Source organism: Oenanthe melanoleuca, chromosome 11 (genome assembly GCF_029582105.1).
Source record: "Oenanthe melanoleuca isolate GR-GAL-2019-014 chromosome 11, OMel1.0, whole genome shotgun sequence".
NCBI classification, from domain to species: domain Eukaryota; kingdom Metazoa; phylum Chordata; class Aves; order Passeriformes; family Muscicapidae; genus Oenanthe; species Oenanthe melanoleuca.
Window position 1 is genome coordinate 1,805,955 of NC_079345.1, and position 23,485 is coordinate 1,829,439.

Consider the following 23,485-nt stretch of genomic DNA (forward strand, 5'->3'; position numbering starts at 1 on the left):
CTAATCATCTTCCCTCTTATTCAAATACAAGACCATCAGTAGCAGAGCTACACCCACATACCCTTTCAAAATATTAAGAAGTTTTTTATTTCTTTCCCAGTTTCTCAGTTTGTCAGGAATACTAGGGACTTAATTAAATAAATTAATTAAATTCAAAGGAATACTAGGCCCTCACTTCAATTAACCTGTGCAGACAATGACAAAATTTGACTAACCAGAAACTGGAACAGAGCTCAGGACCAATCCCACCTCAGGTGGAGGATGGAGGATGAGACCCCCATTCCAGAAATAAACCAAACTTCCAGAATTCCTCACACTGCTAATAGGAACTGGGTAGAAAACACTCCAGCAATATTTCAGTGTCCACTGAACTATTAGGATTTGATTTCCATGTTTGCCCAGCTCTGTGGTTTGCTGACTGAGGGGTCACTCAGTAAAATTCACAGTCATTATTGTGAACAGCTCTCAGTTACAATGACATGAATGACTTTTCTTTCATTAAGTGATCCTAGAGCAGAGTTTTGTGATACAAAGTCCCCAATTCCTGGTTTCCATAACCCCTCCAGGCCCCAAAGAAGGTGGCAGAGCTCAGGTCAAACAGCTGGAGCAGCACCCAGAGCAAGCAACATCTGGATTTCCAAATCCTGCACTGGGCTTTATCCCACTACAAGCCAGAAGAACTCCATAAAACAAACATAAAACACTCCAAACTGCTTTTGGGCTGAGTCACCCCACGTGGCAGGGCTGAGTTTACAGAGCTGAGCAACGACAGGATGAGGCAAATTGTGCAATCCTGATTTATCACTGAGAGCAGCAGATTATCAGCAACACCAGAGCCCCAGCAGCAGGGAATGGTTTGGGCTGCAGGGGACATTAAAGATCATCTCCTGCAGCCCTGCCGTGGCAGGGACACCTTCACCATCCTGGTGTCAACCTGCCCTTGGGCAATTCAGGGGTCCACAGCTTCTCTGGGCACCCTCCTCACCCTCACAGCCAAAAATTCCTTCCTTAAATTCATTAACTTGCAAGGAAAGCCATTTTTTGTTGATGTATTTAGCAAATTTTTCCTGCTTAAATCAGAACTTCATGCCCCGTCCTGAATATATTTTGATACACTTGCAAATTGTTTGGGTTTTTCTTTTTTTTTTTTTTTTTTTCTAAATTTGATCCTTTTATTTTATCCTGAGCCAGGATAGGTCACACTGGCTGCTTTCTGCTCCCAGTACCAGGTGCCATCTGAAAAATAAAGTGGTTTGGATGAGCTGTGCCTTGTTTTGCATGCCACTGTGTCTGGCCTCACCACAAGTCTGGTTACCATTATCAGGGAAAACAACAGGCTGCTCCTCAAGATAAATGGACTGGCTTAGAAAAATTTGGGCAGATCTGGCAAAGCAAAAACATCTCTGGATCAATGTGTATGTTTTTCACAGAAATTCTAAGAAGCCTGAATAAATTATCCTCCAGCCTATCAGGGCCTCACAGCTCCCAGGATTGCTGCTGGCTATGGAAGTTTTATTCCTTATGGAACACCTTTAGCCTGCAGACTTTTTTAGCAAACATTGTTAACCTACATGAACCAAAGATTTAGTTCAATTTGCAAAATCCTCTCTTTTTTCTGCTGGCACAGAGTCCAGAACATACTGTTTTTACCACATGCAACTGCTCTTTTATTGCTCCCAGCCTGGAAAAAAAGACATTATCTTGTTATTCTGACCTATGACCACAATCCCCCCACTAAATTATCTCTTGCATTTTCCTCCTGCTTTCAAAGTTTCAACAGAAAGGGAATTTATTTTATAACCATTTTGCATGAAGCATGACTGAAGTTAACCATGAGGGCACAGAAGCTGAATTATTCCTTCTTTTAGATCAAAATCATTCCTGCCAGGCTGCCAACACATCTGGCACTGTGCAGGGAGCAAACACAGGATTGGCACCCAAAAATCTGGTGGAAAGAGGGAATGCAGGGCCAGTTCTGCGTGAGGCACAAATGCCCTGAACTCTGCTGTGGTGAGGAGGAGAATGGGGAAGGGAAAAGAGAAAACAGAATGGGAATTGGATGGAAATTCTCTCTGAGCAATTAAATCCATAAACACTGTTGGATAATCTGGATCACTGGAGGTCCCAGCACTCAGACATCCTTCAATGCACATGGAAGGGCTCTTTAGGTGATGGTGAGATCTGGGTGGATTCTGGGGAGGTTGGTTATTTAGAGCATGCACTGTAAAACCCACACTGCACAGCCATCCCCTGCTGCTGCTGCTCCTCAGAAACTTCCAAAAACTCAGTAAATGTGAGCTGGGGAGGAAGGGAACAGTCACAGAACACAACTGCAACACTCACCTGGAGCTCAGCTCAGCACACACCTTTGCATTTTTCTTTCTTTAATTAACTGAGGAATTCATTCCCTGCAGGGTGACCATGTGGGGTCTCCCTGTCTGCAGACACCCCAAACCCACCTGGGTGTGTCCCTCTGCCACCTGCAGGTGTCCCTGCCTTGGGCTGGGTGACCCCCAGAGTTCCCTTCCACCCCCAGCCATCCCCTGATCCTGTGAATTTTCCTGCTGCCCTTTGAGGGGAAGGTGATTCCCTGCCCTTTGAGGGAAAGGTGATTCCCTGCCCTTTGGATTCCCTGTCCTTGAGGGGAAGGTGATTCCCTCCCTGTCCTTAGAGGGGAAGGTGATTCCCTGCCCTTTGGATTCCCTGCCCTTTTCACACCAAATATTGATCACCCCACAAGTGACCATTTCTCCTTCCAGTGCTGCAGCTTTATCAGCCTCCCTCTGCACTCACAGCTCATTTCCATCACACACCAATTTCCATTTCCTCTTCAATGCTCTTTGTCCAACATCACAAAATTTGCCTTTTATCTCCATTCTACTGAGCCCAGTTTGCTTTGCAGTGCTGATTTTGACTCTTTTTTGCTGCATTTCTTTTCCCTCCCAGCACAGCTGACCATCCATCCCTGTCTGGGGACGTGCCACGCAGAGAGCAGGAATTTTTTGGGAACAGGAGGAGCCAGTTTGGGGTCAGCAGCAAGAAAAGCTCTGTCAAGAGAACAAAAACCAGACAGGGGCTGCTCTGGATGTGCTCTCCCACCCAGGGAAGCGATAAACACTGAGCTGTTACATTCTTCCATCAGGATAAGCTCTCCTGGTCTAACATGGGAGCCTAAAAGCAAAGCCAGGCTCTGCTCTCTCCCCAGGAGCTGTCAGTCATTCCTTTAAACCAGGGAGAACAAAAGGAAACACCTGCCCACAGAAATATTGGAATTAACACGTTCCATCACTCCAAGAAATTGTGTTTATTTTGTTCTCAAGGCTGGGTGCAAAGTTGGCAGTGGCAGCAAAAGATTGGTAGGTGCAGAAAGGCAGAAAGATGAATTAATCTTTAAAAAATTAAAATAACCCCCAAAAAAACAAATCCTAACCTACAAAAATAAACCTTCGTTTCCAGAGAAATTAAATAATGTTTTGGCTGATGTATAGAAGATTCAACATCAGCATCATGTGGAGGGTTGGAACAGGAGGAGCTTCAAGGTCCCTTCCAAGCCAAACCATCCCATGGTTCTGTGATCTTTTAATGAGCTCCTGTCAATTAGCAAAAGTTCACAGGGGCAGTGATTAATTGGCAGAGACCCCAGAGCACTGATTTTATTAATTAAAAATCATTAAGTGTGTGGAAAGGAAGGACAAGCAGGCTGTAAATTCAGCTCCAGATCCTGCAGTGGGATTGAAAACTGTGCTAAAAGAAAGGTTAAAGAGATCTAAAGTCACACCCAGAACAAAAGGATGTTCAGACACTGGGAATTCTGGAATTCTGGAAAAGGAACACACATGGCCTGGGCACAGAGCTGTTCTTGTAGGGGAGGAAGAAAGGTTCCATTTTCTTGGGAATATCAAAGAAAAATCCCAGAAAGATGGAATGGTTTGGGTGGGAAGGGACATTGGAGATGATCCAATTCCAAGCCTGACACCTTCCCCTGTCCCAGGCTGCTCCAAGCCTGGCCTGGGACCCTCCCAGGACCCAGGGGCAGTAAATCACATTTACTGATTTAAGTCTTCTCTGGGAAATCCATTCCAGATTCTCCCCAGCCTCACAGGGAGGAATTCCTTCCCTGTATCCCACTCACCTGCCCTTTTCCAGTCTAAACCCAGAAGCATCTCGTGCTCCAGGTAAATATTCCAAGCACACAAAGGCTGTGGCTGAAGGAGCCCCTGTGGATCCAGGACCAGGAGATATTTTGGGAGCAGCCCCTGCACTCAGAGGTTCTTCAGCCTCAGCACAACACCAGTGAGGTCACTTGTTTGCTAAGAATAAGCCTCAATTTTGGTGAAATCCAAGAGAGAGTCCCTTATTTTATGACTCATGGAAGGATGTGATCAGATAAAAAGTTCAGATAAAAAAAGATCCAAATCAAATTCAGAAAACTAAAATCCATGGACTCAAAGAGATTTTTAAAATGTGTTTCATGTCAGAAATTCAGATTTCTAATTTGGATTTTGCCCTTTTTTCCTTGTTTAATATATTTTTGTTATATTTGGGTGGAGGTGGGTCAGTGTTAACTCCAAATATCCCTGTGGCAGACACCTGCAAAAAATTTGTTGATCTGCTGGCTGCTATTAACTGAAAAAAAAAAAAAAAAAATTAAAACGCAAAGCAATTCAATTTTTATCATTTTCTTTGGCTTTCACAAGGCCTGAAGCCTCATCAGTGTCTCCACATCATTCTGGTTTAGGGTACAGAAGGTTCAGCTCCTCTGACTGCCTGTCCTGAGCAGCTTGGCAGGAAAAGCTCCAAGAGCTCACCCCACGTGTGAGATCTGATCTGCACAGATAAGGCTGGGCCATGGACAGAGAGCTGCTTGGATTCCCACTTGGAAAGAAATCCTGAGTGTGTCTAATGCTGCCATTACCAAATGGCTGCTGCAGATGCCAAGTTCAGAGACAAGATGTGACTGAGGAGTTTTCTCTGGAAAAAAACCATCACTCATCCCTAATTAACACCCAGGGCAGAGCAGCCTCCCCTTCCTTATCTGCTCCAAAAATCCATGTTTACATTTCCATTTACATCTCCAACTCAGGGTTCTCTGCACCAGAAACTGGAGGGACAGGACACAGGGGATGGTTTCAAACCTTAAATGGGATTTTGGGAAGGAATTCCTCCCTGGGAGGTTGGGGAGACCCTGGGATGGATTTCTCAGAGAAGCTGTGGGTGTTCCTGGATCCCTGGAGTCCCCAAGGCCAGGCTGGACACTGGGCTTGGAGCAGCCTGGGATGATCCTCAAGGTCCCTTCCCACCCAAACCATTCCATGATTCAGTGCCTTCAATGACATCCTGACATCTCAAGAGCTATGAAAGCCCAAAAAATTGATTCACAAATGAAGTTCTGTGCAAGGAGGACACTAAAGACCAGCTGAGCAGCACTTGAGAAATCCAATTCAGGATCTTCAGAACTTTAAAAATGCACAAGAACTCTGGAAAGCACAGGAAAAGAGTCTCAAAATAACTGAACAGATAAAACTTCTTCTCTTACCACCCTGAAGCTGCAACGTGTGAAAACTGAAGAGGAAAATAAAACTGGGCCATCACATCCATCCCATGCAACCATTATAAAATAAACCATTATAAAATAAGCTATTACAGAATAAACCATTTTAGAATAAAGTATTATAAAAGAAATTTCCTCATGTCTAGGGTATAACACTCAATGGCTCTCCTGCTCCAAAAGTTTATCAGTGAAACTAAAAATTCTCTTCCTGTGCTCTTTGTTCTGCACAAGACACTGAACTGTACAAAGCTCATTGTTTTTAATTCATTAGAATGTTCACAATTAAATAGAATGCACTGCTGGGTTTGAAGTGAGAAGATGCTGCACTCCAAAGCTCACAGGAAGAACACATGCATGCCAAAATTAACTGGACTTGAAAAACCCCATGGAATGAAGTCACAGTGTTCAGTCAGCAAAAACCCAGCCCTGTTCTACACCATTACTGGATCTGGGCTCAAAGCTCTGGATTGTTATTTTGCAGGGATAGAAAGGCAAGAACACTAATTTTTAAATTATCACAACAACATGAAAGCAACCAGCAGAGAGCAAACAGTGCCTTTATAGAAATCCACCCCCTAAATCTGCAAATGTCCACAGCTCAATGTCAGATAAACCTAACTATGAACACAGTTTGGTTTTGCTTTTCAGAGCCTGGATGACAGAATGGAGCTGTCCTTGTTTGGTCTGTCCTGGGCTGGGTTCTCCATCCTCAGGTTTTACCTCTGCACCCCTCAGAGCCCCTGGAATTCTGTCCCAGCTGATGCAAGCCAAGTGACTTTGCCTCTCCCTGCACAGTAGCCCTGTTATTCTCCATCTCTTCCTTTATTAATAACTGAAGTTGTGCCACCCTGCAGGTGAATTAGCAATTCCCTCCCGTGCCAGGGCAAGGGCAGGTGGAGGGGGGTCACTGATCTGATCCTCAAAGCATTCATCAATCTCAGAGATTTGGAATGGATGAGTGTTCCAGAGGTCTGAGGGAAATCAGATCTGCAGACATTAATGGATTAGGGGCTTGTTCTGAATTTACATGCACATCAATGGGTCCAACATCAAACTGCAAATCTGTGCCAGACCAAGGCAGAAAAGGAATTACACAGCAAACACCCTCCTGATGCTGGCTGCTTTGCTCCTGCCATAGCTGAGAACAGGAAAAATTCTGCAATCACTGAGGTTGGAAAAATCCTCCAGGATCAGAGTCCAACCTGTGCCCCATCCCCACCTTGTCCCCAGCCCAGAGCTCTGGGTGCCACCTCAGGGATGGGCACACAAACCTCCCTGGGCACTTCCAATCCCTGAGCCCCTTTCCATGGGGAAATTCCTGCTGGTTCCAGCCTGAGCCCGTTCCCTCTGCTCCTGTCCCTGTTCTGAGGAATTACCCCCTGGATGGGCCAAATCTCAAGTTTACAGGATGTCTCCTAGAGAGGACATCAATAGCTTAGGGTTTTCCAGCCTCACACTGTGAGGCCTTTAGGATATTTGATCTGCTGGCTTAACAGAATAGCAGAACTACAGTAAAACATCAGATTTAAGGAATTCCAAGTGTGTACACTAAGAGTACTGAGGATACATAAGAGAGACATTGTGGCACATATCCTCTGCTCATGGGCCATCTTTAAACCAGCTGGGCAATCATCTTTATCTTCCCACAGCCCATCCTCCCTCCAGGAGATATCTCCTGTTCATGGCCAGTGAGTCCCAGGGCATGACTGATAAAATTCCATCATCCCACTGGGAGATGCTCCAGCCAGGGGAGGAGCCAAGCCTTTCCTACCCAGAGAAAAACTGAGATTTGGAACACCAAAGCAGCCTTTGCCACTGGATTCCAGAGGAAAGCCAGACCTTTGCACATCATCCCTGGAGCTTCAGAGGAAACTGCACCTTCTCCAGGAGCACTGCTCCAGCTGAACCACATCTGCCCCTGCACGAGGATGCAGCCACCATGGAATGGGACTGTGCCAACACCCTGACTGACTGACGGGTGTCAGCTTGGATTCTGACTCTGGCAGGGCTGGGATTGTTCTGTGTAATACTGCATTTCTATTTTAATTTTCCTAGTAAAGAACTGTTATTCCTATTCCCATCTCTTTGCCTGAGAGCCCCTTAATTTCAGAATTACAATAATTTGCAATTCTCAGAGGAGCTCCCCCCCGGCAGGCGCAGGTACCTTCAGAGTTGAGGGTGATGAGGGTGACGTTGTTGCCGATGCTCTGGCTGCCCTGGCCGCTGTTGGACACCGAGTCGCTGGCCTCGGAGCCGCTCTCGCCGTCCTCGTTGTGGCTGTCGTCGTGGCCGGGCACCTTCACCACGATGGTGTTCTGCCGGCGCCCCGGCACCGCGCTGCGGAACGGCCGAGCCCGGGCAGCGCGCTGCGGGGCCCCAGGGCTGGCTGTGCCCAAGGGTACAGCCCTTCCTACAGCACCTGCAATTCTGGTTATGGTGCCCGCGGGTACAGCCCTTCATACAGCACCTGCAATTCTGGTTATGGTGCCCGAGGGTACAGCCCTTCACACAGCACCTGAAATTCTGTTATGGTGCCCGAGGGTACAGCCCTTCCTACAGCACCTGAAATTCTGGTTATGGTGCCCGAGGGTACAGCCCTTCATACAGCACCTGCAATTCTGGTTATGGTGCCCGAGGGTACAGCCCTTCATACAGCACCTGAAATTCTGGTTATGGTGCCCGAGGGTACAGCCCTTCATACAGCACCTGAAATTCTGATTATTGTGCCCAGAGGGTACAGCCCTTCCTACAGCACCTGCAATTCTGTTATGGTGCCCGAGGGTACAGCCCTTCATACAGCACCTGCAATTCTGTTATGGTGCCCGAGGGTACAGCCCTTCCTACAGCACCTGCAATTCTGGTTATGGTGCCAGAGGGTACAGCCCTTCCTACAGCACCTGCAATTCTGGTTATGGTGCCCAGAGGGTACAGCCCTTCATACAGCACCTGCAATTCTGGTTATGGTGCCCGAGGGTACAGCCCTTCATACAGCACCTGAAATTCTGGTTATTGTATCCAGAGGATACAGCCATTGACTTATCATTTAAAATTCTGATTATGGTGCCCAGAGGATACAGCCATTCATTTAGCATCTGAAATTCTGGTTATTGTGGCCAGAGGATACAGCCATTGATTCATCATTTAAAATTCTGGTTATTGTATCCAGAGGATACAGCCATTGATTCATCATTTAAAATTCTGGTTATTGTGTCCAGAGAATACAGCCACTGATTTATCATCTAAAGTTCTGGTTATTGTATCCAGAGGATACAGCCATTCATTTAGCATTTGAAATTCTGGTTATTGTGTCCAGAGGATACAGCCATTGCTTCATCATCTAAAATTCTTGTTATTGTATCCAGAGGATACAGCCATTGACTTATCATTTAAAATTCTGGTTATTGTATCCAGAGGATAAGCCATTGCTTCATCATCTAAAATTCTGGTTATTGTATCCAGCTGATACAGTAATTTACTTATTATTTAAAATCATACAGCATTTATTTATCATTCAGAATTCTGGTTATTGTATGCAGCTGATACAGCAATTTATTTATCATTTGAAATTATAGTTATTGCATCTAAATGATACTGCAATTAATTTATCATTTAAAATTCTGCTCATTGTATTCAAATGATACAGACATTTATTTGTTATTTAAAATGATACAGCATTTATTTATCATTCAAAATTCTGATTATTGTATCCAAATGACACAGCAATTTATTAATTATTTTAAATGATACAGCAATTTATCATTTGGAATGCTGGTTATTGTATATAAATGATACAGCAATTTTTTTATTATTTAAAATACTGGTTATTGTATCTCAATGATACAGCAATTTATTTATTATTTTAAATTCTGGTCATTGTATCCAGCTGATACAGCAATTTATTTAATATTTTAAATTCTGGTTATTGTATCCAGCTGATACAGTAATTTATTTATTTATTATTTTAAATGATACAGCAATTTATTTATCATTTAAAACAATACAGCAATTTATTTATTATTTAAAATGCTAGTTATTGTATCTAAATGATACTTCAATTAATTTATCATTTAAAATTCTGGTTATTGTATCCAGCTGACACAGCAATTTATTATTTAAAATTCTGGTTATTGTATCTCAATGATATAGCAATTTTTTTATTATTTAAAATGTTGGCTATTGTTTCTAAATGATACAGTAATTTATTTATTATTTAAAATTCTGGTTATTGTATCCAGCTGATACAGCAATTAATTTATTATTTAAAATTCTGGTTATCAACCTATCAACACCTTCACTATTACCTACAGCCTATCATAACTACTGACATTACCATATTCATGTTACTGTTTTCCAATCACATAAATTAATATGTTACAATTTAATCTAGAAGTTGTTTTTCAGTTTTCTGGCAGTGGAAAATTTTAAGATCTTTTCTTTACTTGCAACATTGGCATTCTTGTTTGCCTGTGAAAATCTTTTTGCTTGGCAAAAACATCTTTTGTGTGAGGTGGATTTATTCTTTGTGCTGAGTCATAAAAACCCTTTCCAACTCATTTTACCCTGTGGCTTCTTAGTTATCCACTAAGACTGGCTCAGCAATTCTTCTGTATCAAAACTTGCTCTCATTTCTATTCCTTCTTCAGATTCTGCATTTAAAGATCTTTCTGTTACACATCCAAATCTGTGAGACCTTCCTGTCAAATTCTTATTTTCCCAACACAGAAACCTGGGGGTTTTGAGCTTTGGCACTGACCCCAGGAGAACACTGCTTTTGACCTGAGGCCTTGGAGGAGGGTTCCAAATGTGAGTGATGGAGTTAAAATCACAGCTGTGTAGTTAAATGGAAGTGTGTGATTTCACATGGTGAAGGTTTGAAATGTGAGGTTTTTATAATATAGTAATAGTTATGGGACAAGTTGGAGGATTTTTGGTGGCAGAATCCCCAGGTCTGCTTGTTTAAAATTCACTTTAGGCAGCCCAAGTTTTGTTTGTTCAATTTTTGTTCAATTTTGGTGTTCAAAGGGATTGTGCATCCTGTAAAGATCCACAGCTATGGGAAACCCTCCTTTAATTAACACAGAGATAATCCCAGCTCCTCCAGGATGCTCTCTCCCATCAAGAGGGAAGAAGAGAACCTGTCCAAGCCCAGGTTCAATTTTCCCAGCATTATTACCTCCTGCATTCCTCATTTTTCCCTTCAAGTTGCCTTTGAAAGTGGCTCTGCCCAAGGAGGGAATGAGGGAGGATTCCAGGGAATGTTACTCCTTGCTGAGGATGTTTATCAGGAAATGCTACTCACTTGCTGAGGATGTTTTAGGGAATGTTACTCCTTGCTGAGGATGTTTTTCAGGGAATGTCACTCACTTGCTCAGGATGTTTTAGGGAATGTCACTCACTTGCTGAGGATGTTTTAGGGAATGTCACTCACTTGCTGAGGATGTTTTAGGGAATGTCACTCACTTGCTGAGGATGTTTTAGGGAATGTTACTCCTTGCTGAGGATGTTTTTCAGGGAATGTTACTCACTTGCTCAGGATGTTTTAGGGAATGTTACTCACTTGCTCAGGATGTTTTAGGGAATGTCACTCACTTGCTGAGGATGTTTTAGGGAATGTCACTCACTTGCTGAGGATGTTTTAGGGACTGTCACTCACTTGCTGAGGATGTTTTAGGGAATGTTACACACTTGCTGAGGATGTTTTAGGGAATGTTACTCCTTGCTGAGGATGTTTTTCAGGGACTGTCACTCACTTGCTGAGGATATTTTTTAGGGACTGTTACTCCTTGCTGAGGATATTTTTCAGGGAATGTTACTCACTTGCTGAGGATGTTCTCCAGGGAATCTGCTGCTCTGCTCAGTGGCTCCTCCTGCCCCACCATCTTGGCCACGATGGAATTCTGCCGGTCGTTGTTGAGGATCACAGTGGTCTGAGGGACAACACTGAAAAAAAAAAAAGAAAAAAAGATATTCACAGAGGGAATGGGAATGTAAAGGAGCAAAGCTCATAAATAATCCATGGAGAGGGTTTTAGTAATCCAGGGAAGCCTCTGGGCCTCGTCCCTCTCCTGACATTGCTGATCCTGGCAATCCATCGAGCCTGACACCTCCAGGGCTCTGATTTTTCCAGAGGATGGATGGCTCCAATGGAATTATATCCAAGTCCATGACCCCTGGGGAAGCAATAAGGAATTCATCAATTCAGGACACACAGGGGGAAGTCTGTAAATCACAGCTCCTCCAAATTCTTTTTGGGATAATCTGAGAATTTGCAGAGGTAACCTGACCAATTTACATGGTAATGCACCAGCTCAGTAGGGTAATTCCTAGGAAAAGAGAATTTAAAAGGATTTATTGCAAAAGTGGATGATGAGCATGGTTATAAAGGGTGTGTGTTGTCCTCAGAGTGGGAAGATGAGCAGCATAAGAAGCATCAGAGCAAACAGGACCAGACTGCAACTGAATAAAAACAAGACTGAACTACTTCTTGAAGTCAATTTAAAAAAAAAAAACAACAAAACCAAACACCAAAAATCATTTACTGTGTGAAAAACCAGAAGAAGCTTCTCTTGTCACTCCTGATGACAATGGAGAATGCTAAGTCTCCACTGGACTGCAAAGGAAATGTGAAATAAACACCAGTCTGCAGGTGCAGATTAGCAGCTGCTCTGTTTGCAGGGATTATTCACATTACTGCCACCCAGCACTCAGGATTCCCAGGGCTGGGTGTGACACACAAACTGCTCCTGCTGTGCTCAGGGAGAAGGAATGAGAGACATTTTGTTCAGTTGCTCTTTGCTCCCCACAATAAACAGCTCACCCTTGTTCTCACAGCTCCACCATCCCAAACGTGACTGGGGCCATTTATTTTCCCTTGGCTAATTGCTGAAGCACAGATGAAGCCAGTCTGGTGACAGCAAGTGCATTTCCTTCAGCTGCAGCAGAGACACTTGTCTGCAGTGCCAAATGATCCATCATGCAGGCAGATAAGCCCTGTGAGGAGCTGACATGGAGGGATCCCAGCTTTGGCACAAACAGAAGCTGCCCCGGATTGTCTGGCTCCCACAGCCCCAGGCTCCAGTGCCCTGCCCATACTGGCTGTGCTGGGCAGCACTGGGAGCCCTCAGAGCACAGCAGCTCCTCAGGGCTGACCTGGGGAGCCCCGGGGTGCTGGGCTATCCCAGAGCAGTGCAGGAGCCCCGGGGGTGTTGGGCTATCCCAGAGCAGTGCAGGGAGCCCCGGGGGTGCTGGGCTATCCCAGAGCAGTGCAGGGAGCCCCGGGGGTGCTGGGCTATCCCAGAGCAGTGCAGGAGCCCCGCGGGTGCTGGGCTATCCCAGAGCAGTGCAGGAGCCCCGGGGTGCTGGGCTATCCCAGAGCAGTGCAGGAGCCCCGGGGGTGCTGGGCTATCCCAGAGCAGTGCAGGGAGCCCCGGGGGTGCTGGGCTATCCCAGAGCAGTGCAGGGAGCCCCGGGGGTGCTGGGCTATCCCAGAGCAGTGCAGGAGCCCCGGGGTGCTGGGCTATCCCAGAGCAGTGCAGGAGCCCCGGGGTGCTGGGCTATCCCAGAGCAGTGCAGGGAGCCCCGGGGTGCTGGGCTATCCCAGAGCAGTGCAGGAGCCCCGCGGGTGTTGGGCTATCCCAGAGCAGTGCAGGGAGCCCCGGGGTGCTGGGCTATCCCAGAGCAGTGCAGGAGCCCCGGGGTGCTGGGCTATCCCAGAGCAGTGCAGGGAGCCCTGCGGGTGTTGGGCTATCCCAGAGCAGTGCAGGGAGCCCCGGGGGTGCTGGGCTATCCCAGAGCAGTGCAGGGAGCCCTGCGGGTGCTGGGCTATCCCAGAGCAGTGCAGGGAGCCCTGCGGGTGCTGGGCTATCCCAGAGCAGTGCAGGGAGCCCTGCGGGTGCTGGGCTATCCCAGAGCAGTGCAGGGAGCCCTGCGGGTGCTGGGCTATCCCAGAGCAGTGCAGGGAGCCCTGCGGGTGCTGGGCTATCCCAGAGCAGTGCAGGGAGCCCCGGGGGTGCTGGGCTATCCCAGAGCAGTGCAGGGAGCCCTGCGGGTGTTGGGCTATCCCAGAGCAGTGCAGGATCTGCCAGAGCTGCTCCTGTGCACGTGGAGATCAGCTTGGAGAGAGAGGGAGAGGGAGGGAGGGGGAGAGAGAGAGAGAGAGACAGAGAGAAACAGAGAGAGAGAGAAGAAAGAGATGAAAGAGTAGAACGAGACGAAAGAGAAGACAGAGACGAAAGAAAAGAAAAAGAGAGAGAGAGAGAGAAAGAAAAAGGGAGAAAGGGAGAGAGAGAGAGAGAGAAAAAAGACAGAGAAAAAGAGAGAAAGAGAGAGAAAAAGAGAGAGAGAAAGAAAGAGTAAAAGAGAGAGAAAAAGAGAAAGAGAGAGAGAGAGAGAAAGAGAGAGAAAGAGAAAGAGAGAGAGAGAAAGATAGAGAAAGAGAGAGAAAAAGAGAAAGAGAAAGAGAAAGAGAGAGAAAGAGAGAGAGAAAGAGAGAGAAAAAGAGAGAAAGAAAGAGAGAAAGAGAGAGAAAGAGAAAGAGAGAGAAAGAGAGAGAAAGAGAGAGAAAGAGGAGAAATGGGGGGTCCTGTTGCTTTCCAGTTCTCTGGAGAATCAGGATTTAGGCACATCCACTCACCTGTTCAAGGGGAAAATCCCACACAATTTTACTTTTAAAAAAAGACAATTTCCTTCTCTCCTCTCTGCACCAAACATTTAAAAACCCCAGCAAACAGCTGATGAAACAGCAGCAGCAAGGTGTGTGTGCTCATTACAGCTCCCAAATTACCCAAACAGCTCTCCTGGAAGTTCCCACATCCCAGTTTCAGTTCCAGTGTTTTACACTTTCTGACACTGTTCTTTATCACCATCTCCCCTGCAATCATTTCTGAAGGCCTGTTTAAAATGTCACTTACCAAAGCTTCTTTTTAATGAACACTCTGAATAATTAACTACAACTGGAGAGATAAATGCAATAAAATTACATTTACAAAGTCCTTAGCATTTAGCTCTTATTAAGTTCATATTTGAAAAAAAAGAAAAAAAAAAGCCTAGCAACTAAAAATTGGCATAAAATAAGGAATTGGGGGGGTTGCTTTGTTTTAGGAATGTTCATTTTTATGGATTTGTTTGAAATTCTTCCTGGTGTCCAATCTGAATTTCCCTTGGAGCAGCTTGAGCCTCTCCCTCTCCCCCTGTCCCTGTTTCCTGACAGCAATTCCCACCTGATAAAGATAAAAGTGATAAAGAATTTGCTTCCCTGTGAGATGTTCTAGTCCCTGCTTTCAGATTTATTTAGAAATTTGCTGAATAGAAATGAAATAAAAAATGAAATTCTATATAAAATCAAAATATTGGGCCAAGCTGACAGAAATCCATTCAAATTCATTACAGCCAAGTGCACCCTTGGATTATTCCAATTCTTTTCTTCCACCTCTCCAAGATGAAAATGAAACAACTTTAACCATTCCTTCTGTACTAAAAAACAAAGGAGGAGGAGGAGGAGGAAAGCTTTGGAATTCCCTCAGATCCCAAGGGAAGCAAGTTTTGAGTGCTGCCAGTCCTCAGGGGAAGATGGAAGGAAAATATTCCAGGGGTCAGGGGGAGTTTCACAAACCCAGAGTGTCTGCACAGCCCCAGAACTTTCCATTTGTGCTCACTTATTCCTTTCCCCAACAGCTTTAGGACTTGGAGAGACTGGAGCTGCAATTTGCCTCTTCTTGGACACAACTCTCTAAAAAAAAAAAAAAAATTTAAATGCATGCAACCTGCAGATATTAGGGGATTTTTTTAAAGTAGTTTACTAAATAATCTGTCAAATTACAGGTGAAAATATTCCTAAAAAAATAAACATTCCAACTAATGATTGCATATTTAGCCTCTGATTTTTGATTATTTTTTTTTTACATACAAAAGGCCAGGCTATATTTTGCATAAGGAAATTGCTGCCAAAGGTCATTTTCAGTATGGAAAATGTGAGAGTCACATCTGATCATTCATCTTAAAGGCTGGGGCTCCATTGCCAATAAACTGCCAATCACCCTGAGTGCACTGAAAAGAATTTTGGCAATGCCAGGACCATCCTCTCCTCCTCTTCCCAGCTGAGCTTTCCATGTGGAGAGACAGAGAAAAATCAGGCAGAAGGAAAAAAATGACATTTCTCTCTCCCATGAGGATCAAAAGTGTTTCTCTAAAAACCTCAAAGTGACTTGGATGAGATTTTCAGACAGGTTCTTCCCTTTGTCCTCACTCCCATGGAGAGGCAGCAATGGGAAGAGGAGCTGGAAAACTCTCCAGCCTGAAGGAAAACCAGGCTGGAAAAGAGCCCTTAAATTCTCAATTTAAATTAAGATTTCAATGTAAAACTCTCCAGCCTGAAGGAAAACCAGGCTGGAAAGAACCCTTAAATTCTCAATTTAAAGTAAGATTTAAATGTAAAATTCTCCAGCCTTAAGAGGCTGGAAAGAGTCCTTAAACTCTGGTATTTCCCAGTTTAAATTAAGATTTAAGATTTTTGGAAAACTCTCCAGCCTTAAGGAAAACCAGGCTGAAAAGAACCCTTAAATTCTCAATTTAAATTAAGATTTCAATGTAAAACTCTCCAGCCTTAAGGAAAACCAGAATGGAAAAGAACCCTTAAACTCTGATATTTCCAAGTTTAAATTAAGATTTCAATGTAGAATTCTCCAGCCTGAAGGAAAACCAGGCTGGAAAAGAGCCCTTAAATTCTCAATTTAAATTAAGATTTCAATGTAAAACTCTCCAGCCTGAAGTAAAACCAGGCTGGAAAAGAACCCTTAAACTCTGATATTTCCAAGTTTAAATTAAGATTTCAATGTAAAATTCTCCAGCCTGAAGGAAAACCAGGCTGAAAAGAGCCCTTAAATTCTCAATTTAAATTAAGATTTCAATGTAAAACTCTCCAGCCTGAAGTAAAACCAGGCTGGAAAAGAGCCCTTAAATTCTCAATTTAAATTAAGATTTAAATGTAAAACTCTCCAGCCTTAAGAGGCTGGAAAGAGCCCTTAAACTCTGGTATTTCCCAGTTTAAATTAAGATTTCAATGTTGACTTCATGTGTGGAGGAATATCACAACGATCCCTAGCAGGGAGACAATCTAAATATAACAAATATTTCTGCACTATGTGGTGTTTTCCTTGTTTTCCCCTATTTTATCTTTCACTAACACTCGTGTTCATCCCTACCAGCAGCCCCTCTTTGCATCTTTTCATCATTTTTTGGGAAGATAATGTCAAAATGCTGCTTGGCCCTGATGGCCACCTGCTTCCTCCCCCTGCTGCTCACAGAGTTAAGGATCCCCCTCCAAAAAGGAGAGAGAAAACCCACTCAGGATCCCTCACTGCATCAAACTGCCCAAGAATTTTGGATTTCTGGCCCAAAATGAATGAAGAGAAAAACAGAGCAGCTGGGAAGCCAAGGATGCACAGGCACCTCAATAATTCCAGTTGAAATTCCCAAATTCATGGTCCAGACAGAGAAAATGGCCAAAAAAGCAACAGTGGCATCCCTCATTTTCAGGATTTAAAATCCCCCAGGGACAGCACAAAGTGCACCAGGCATGGCTGGAAAAACTCCTGGAGCTGAGAGGGCTGGGAGCAATTTATAATAAAAGATAAAGGAAATGATGTTTTATCCAAACAATTTAAACAACATCAGATTTTCAACTCAAATCAGTGATTTTCCAAGTTGTAAAATCCATCTTTACCTACAGAGGAGGTTGGCTGGAGGCAGAAAATATTACCAGCTTTAAGATTAATTTTTTGTAATTTTAATTTTAATCCAATTTTCAAAGCTGTTAAACTTTCCTGGGGATTATTGTGCTCTGAGAAAAGTTGAACCCACCTGGAGAACCAAATTTTAAAATGATAATATCATTTCCAAAGAGATCAAGAGGCACAGGTGACCCCAAACCCTCCTGTCCCCAAGCCAGGATTGCTCCTCCAGGGATTTTCCATCCCCTCAATGAGGAGAAAAATCATTTCAGATCTTGGTGTAAAAAAATCACAACAAAATTTTTAAATCTCTCATTTTGAACACAGTTGCAACTGTAAAAATTAAGTGTGGTGACATAGGGTTCAAGGTATGTTTTGCCTTTAAGAAATACACAAAACCAGGAAAATTAGAAAAGAAAAAAATTTAGAAAAAATAGCAAAAATGTACAAAGCTAGTAAAAAAATAGGGAAAAAATAGTTTTTAAAGAAAGGAAAATATGAAAAAACTTTAAAAACAGAAAAAATTTGAAAAAATATTTTAAAAATTAAAAATAGAGAAAAAATAGAGGAAAAAATAGGGAGGAAATATAGGGAAAAACAGGGGAAAACCAGGGGAAAATAGGAAGAAATAGGGAAGAAATAGGGGGAAAATAGGGGGGAAAATAGGGAAAAAACAGGAGGAAAACAGGGGAAAAATAGGGCAAAAATAAGGAAGAAATAGGGAAGAAATGGGGAAGAAATAAGGAGAAAAATAGGGAAAAAACAGGGGAAAATAGAGAAAAACCCATCCAGGCCAGCAGGATTGAAAAGTGCTAGAAAATAAATTAATTATCAGTCTTCAGCTTTTGAATATGGCCAAGAAAAGGCTGGGTCATGCCATAAGCAGCAGGTCAATGCCACCCTTTTGGAAGATAAATGGACTCATAAAAAGCCAAGAGCAGAGATATCTTGTTTTCAGGCAGTCTGGGAAGAAATTTCCAGTTATTACCCTTCTTTGAGCCTTAACTTCCTGAGCAAGATAAGGAGCAGCAAGTGGAGATTGTGCTCAGTGGGAAATGAGGAGCTGCCCTGATCCTCAGCAGCCTCCAGGAGGGAAATTATTGATTCAAACAGAAATTCTGCATGTTTAGAAAATAGAGGAGTGAAGATTTGGAATCCTTCATTACAGAATTAGTTATTTGGAGATGATTTTCTGGCAAATTTTTGATATTAGATTGAAGCATGAGAATGGTGGGGGTGGAGGAGGCAGGGTTATAAATTGGATTTCAAGATATGAATGACATATCACTGATCACCAGGTAACAAATAAATACAGTATCAGGTTCCTGCAAACACCCCAGAGTTCTTTCTGAGGGGTTTGTGAATAACTGGCACCAGGTAATTCTGCTTTTCCAAAATTCCCAGCCAGCTCTGTGCCCTTGCCACCACCACAGACATTTTCCAGCCATTCCAAGGATGCTTGGAATGAAATCAGGGATTAAATCTTGAATTTCCAGATCTCCTGAGGGCACCTAAAAGAAATCCTGCTCTTCCCTCAGTATGAAAAACACAATTTCAGGAGTTATTGGGAGCAGATTTCCTGCTGTGGAACAAAGAGATGGAGCTCAAGATATGCAAAAATGTACAGTTCCTAAAAAAAAATAAAAAAGGGGGAAATGCTGTTTGGAAAAACATTCCAAGGGTTTTAGGGTGGAAATGCAGCAGTCAAGTGGCAGCTGCTGCCAAGGAGAGCAGATGGAACAGTCCCAGTGAGATCTGGGAGCCACAAAGGTTGGAAAAGACTCCAGGAGCAGCAATTCCAACTTTTCAGGTTGGTTCATCCTTGGGAATCCCTCTAAGTGCTCCTTTCCATCCTGCTTTAAATAAACCCACTGAAATAAATGAATTAATTCTTCTTCAAATGTCTCTAAATTTCAATTAGCACATGATTTTCCAAAAGCAAACAGGTTGTTTTTTTGCAATTTTTAAAAATTGAATTACTGGTATTTTAAACTGTTTAAAATAGATACAAAAATTATTCTGGGACACCACCTAAATCCCTGTTATTTCCAATCCTTAATCACTTATAATCCAATCACTTTAATCACTAATTGATTACCTGCTCTCCTCTTCATTCATTTTCTTTCACTGGCAGAATTAACTCCCCAAACTACATGAAAAGTTTTCAGGGACTGCTTTTACTGCTGGATTTTCAAATTCCCATTTAAAATATTTCAATTCTGCCAAGCTGGAACCCAAAAGAATAAATAAGGCTTTTCTGCCCCCTTCTGTTTATTGTCTGCTCAATAAATTAAATATATTGTGTGCAACCCAGGCTTTCACAACTCAGTGCTCTGCTTCACAGATAAATTTTTGAGTTTCACTGCAAATTATCCCATTTTCCAACATCCATGAGCCAAGGGAGGAGTTTAACCCACATTTTAATACCTTATAATTGATTTTAAATGTTCTTACACAGTAATTGGCCCCTAATCTGTGTCTATACCCAAATCCTGTTTGATTCCCATGTATTTTCTTTTTTTTTTTTCTTCCTAGAAACTTTCACAATTAAAGGGTGTTGATTCTAAATGGAACTAAAAGGATTCCCTGAGGTCTCTGATCCAAAGCAAGTGTTTCAGCCGAGTGGGAATAAATAAACTGTTTATCCACATGTGGCTCAGAGTGAACAGGAATCCTGCAAACCTCCCAAATTAAAGGACTGCACATTTATCCTGAGCTAAGTTAACAAGGGAAATGGAAAATGTACAATTTCCTAGCAAAAAAGTAAAATATCAAACCTGTCACCACATCTGAAACCTTTATCTAAACCTTGAAGGAGCTTTCTTTATTACCTAAAATCTGATTTTCAGTGTGAATTCTCTTTAAGAATTCAAAACCACCTCTTTGTCCAAGTTCATTTTGGGGTTTTAAGCCTGACAGGCACATTTGAAACAGCACCACTACAATTAAAAATATCCAAACCACTTTTTCCATCCTTTTTCTCAGCCCTAAATCATCAGCTGCTACTTGCTCAGCTCTCATTTGAATTATTGGACTCTCAGAAATGATATTTCATCAGAGACCATTCACTTTAGAAAAATTGCAGTGGGGAGAAGGAATCCACAGTTCAAATCTTGGTCAGACTGAAAAGTTCTATAAATGAATTCCATCCCATCCAGGCAGGAATTATTGAACTCTCCTCAGCACAGCTGAAAGGATGATGTTCAATTTCTGGTTTAATTCCATAAATGACCCTTTCCTCTCCCCTCACATGCTGGAACTCAGGCATTGCTTCCCAACTGATCAACAAATTTTCCTGGGCACTTGGCTGCCCAATATCTGAGTGCAGCACTCATGGAATGTGGAATTCCACAAGAACTCTGCTGTGGGAGCAGTTTCATGCAAGATGCCACCTCCTCCTCGTGCTGGGGGAATTCAGAATTAATAAAAATCCCAGCCTTTATTTCCAATATCAACTTCTGGTGCTGATAAATATCAGCTGCTAGAAACCTTCTCCATGAAATCCACATGGGCAGGAAGGCAAAATAAAATGAAACCTCAAGAGGTCGAGGTTGACAAGTTTTGTGACAAATTAGGAGATTTTGGAAAGCACTGTCATGTTTTCCAAGGAATTAAGGATATCAAGTTTTGAGAGGCTTTTTTTTTTTTTTTTCATTCCACAGCCAAAGAAACAACAGAACCCTGGATAAAGAAAGAGGAGCTGACAGATAATCTAATAATGCCTTTATTTCGTTTGGATTGTTTATAAACTCCATTTTTGAATGCAGGACAGAACTGTGATTTTCAGAGAAACTTCTCTAGGTCACCTCAAGAAGGAATTTGGGGGTTTCATCACATATTCCAAGGCACACCAACCTGAAATAAGAGTGTTCATAAACAACTGATGTGTGAAAACCCCTTCATCTCTTTATGAGAACTGAAAACAGGAGCCTCAAAAGGCTGGAAATGCAAAAATTACAAAATTATGAACTGCCACTCAAATTCTCACCTCCTTAACTGAAATCTCACCTTACCAAATTATTTTGCTCAAAAATTTGGCTTACACTTTTTCAGTGCTCTTTAAAAATCTTGTGATTCTAAGTTGAATTTTTTAATTCATGAAGTGTTAATGATGATTTTTTCATTGTCAGTGTTGACTCTGTTCCCCAGCTGGGAGTGTAACCAAAATGAGGGTGGTGAGAACAGATCCCAAACAACTGTGCCAATTTCCATCCTTCAGGAAAACAGCCCCAGAATTCCACCTGGGAGAATCCTCTGCCTAGAACTCAAATATTGAAAATAATTCTTTGTAATTATTGATGGAATTCTAAATAAATATTTGTTCCCATGCCAGAGGCATGGACAGAAAGGGAAGGTTTGGGAATTTATGGATCCCAGAGGGTTCATCCCAAGCAAAGACAAAAGTCCAGGTGTGGTCATGTCCAGAATTCACTATTTTCACATTTGCTTTGCTGGGTGAGACCCCAGGAAAGGATAAATAAAAGATAAATAAACCTGGATTGCTGCAGAGGGACAGAATTCCTGAAAGTCTGGGCAACTCCAAAGCTTCTCCAAACCAAACCTTGAGAATTATCCCAAATTTCTGTCTCTGTATGGGACTCCCTCTCACCCCCAGCTGCCTCCAGGGCTGAATCTGCTTCCAAGGAAATGTTTTTTCAGGTCTGAAATTCAGTGTGTGGTTCATGGACCTGCACCTTGAAAAGAAACTCTTCACCCTGCATGATCCTCTGCTCCATGCTTTGTTTCCAAATCAATCAATTAAAATCCTCCTGCAAGTTCAGGGTCTTCAGAAGCAATTCCAAGAAGGAACAATTAGCTCTTAAATTGAGTTAAAACCAGCAAGAATCCTGCAGGTTCACAATGTAAATTTATTTATCACTGAGTGAAATAAAAGGATATAAAGTGGTTTACATCCCCTAATGAGTTATAATATCAACTCCAGTGAACACAGGGAAGAGACTCAGCAGCCACTGCTCACTGATAAGGGCTGAGGAATTATTATTCCTGCTAAAAGTCTGGATTAGCATAGGGGGATAGTTTATTATAATCTGTAAAAATCCTCCTGATAAAAATGCAATTAGGTTGGCCAAGGGGTTTGTAACTCTCAGAAGAAATAAATATACAGATATATATAAATGTTTAAAATAGAATTCTGGCTCTTGTAGGGTTTATACACCAATCCCTTGATTATATTTCTTTAGGTTTGTTTGTTTTTCTAAAGGTTTTATGCAGGAGTATTTTTGCTAAATCTGGAACAGCCCCCCTACAATTCATTCCACACCACATTCCCTGCTTTACAACCTCATTTAAAATCATCTCAACTCTCAAATGTGCATTATTAGACCCCAAAGCCAGTTGTAAACAAGGAAACAATGAGCAGAAACACAGCTCAGGAATTTGGGGACGTGGAGCCAGGAGGTTTTGGCACATTGCAGGGTGGGTGGACAAGTCTTGCTCTCCAAACTCAATTCCATTGTTCTGCTGATTAAATTCAATGGTAAAACAAACAATTTAATGATCCACACTTACTCAAATACAGCAAATTCCAGCATCCCATCTGGTACCAAACTGCATCTGAGGAACCTCCAAATGAACAAGGCAATGTTCAACCCCCAGCTAGTTTTGTTCAAGGACACCAGGATGGATTGTGGCTCATTAATTGAGTGCAATTAATCTACATTTAACTCTCCCACTTTCATTAAATACAAAAATATAAACGTTTTTTATCAACTTTTTATCAATTAGCCACAAGTGCACATGGAACAGAACCAGATGTTTGTGGTGTGTATTTCACCTGCAGCAAAAAATGGGTCCAGGAAAACACCTGAGCTCCATTTACCTCTGGATTTATTCTATTTATATCTGAACACCTCCAGCCTGGCCTTGGACATTTCCAGGGATGCAGGGGCAGCCAGAGCTTCTCTGGGAATCTGTGCCCACCCTCCCAGGGAGGAATTCCTTCCCAAAATCCCATCTGACCCTTCCCTCTGGCAGTGGGAGCCATCCCTGTGTCCTGTCCCTCCATCTGTCCAAAGTCTCTCTCCATCTTTCCTGCTGGCTCTCTCAGGTCCTGGCAGGCTGCAATAAGATCTCCCTGAAGCTTTTCCAGGCTGGACAGTCCCAGCTGTTCCAGCACAGCTGCTCCATCCCTGGGACCATCCTGGGCTCTCTCCCTGTGCTGGGGCAGCTCTGCAGGTGGGGTCTCACC

The 23,485-nt window shown here is 43.0% G+C and overlaps 1 protein-coding gene across 1 annotated transcript in view; it reads right to left on the minus strand.

Annotated features, from left to right (window-relative positions):
* The window catches only part of BANP (BTG3 associated nuclear protein), a 116,089-nt gene that overhangs the window by 77,552 nt on the left and 15,052 nt on the right, over nt 1-23,485 (minus strand). Inside the window, exons 5-6 of the mRNA XM_056500709.1 lie at nt 11,369-11,491; nt 7,716-7,888 (exon numbers count right to left, since the gene is read on the minus strand). Coding sequence (XP_056356684.1) covers nt 7,716-7,888; nt 11,369-11,491 — 296 coding nt within the window. The remainder of the gene's footprint in view (nt 1-7,715; nt 7,889-11,368; nt 11,492-23,485) is intronic.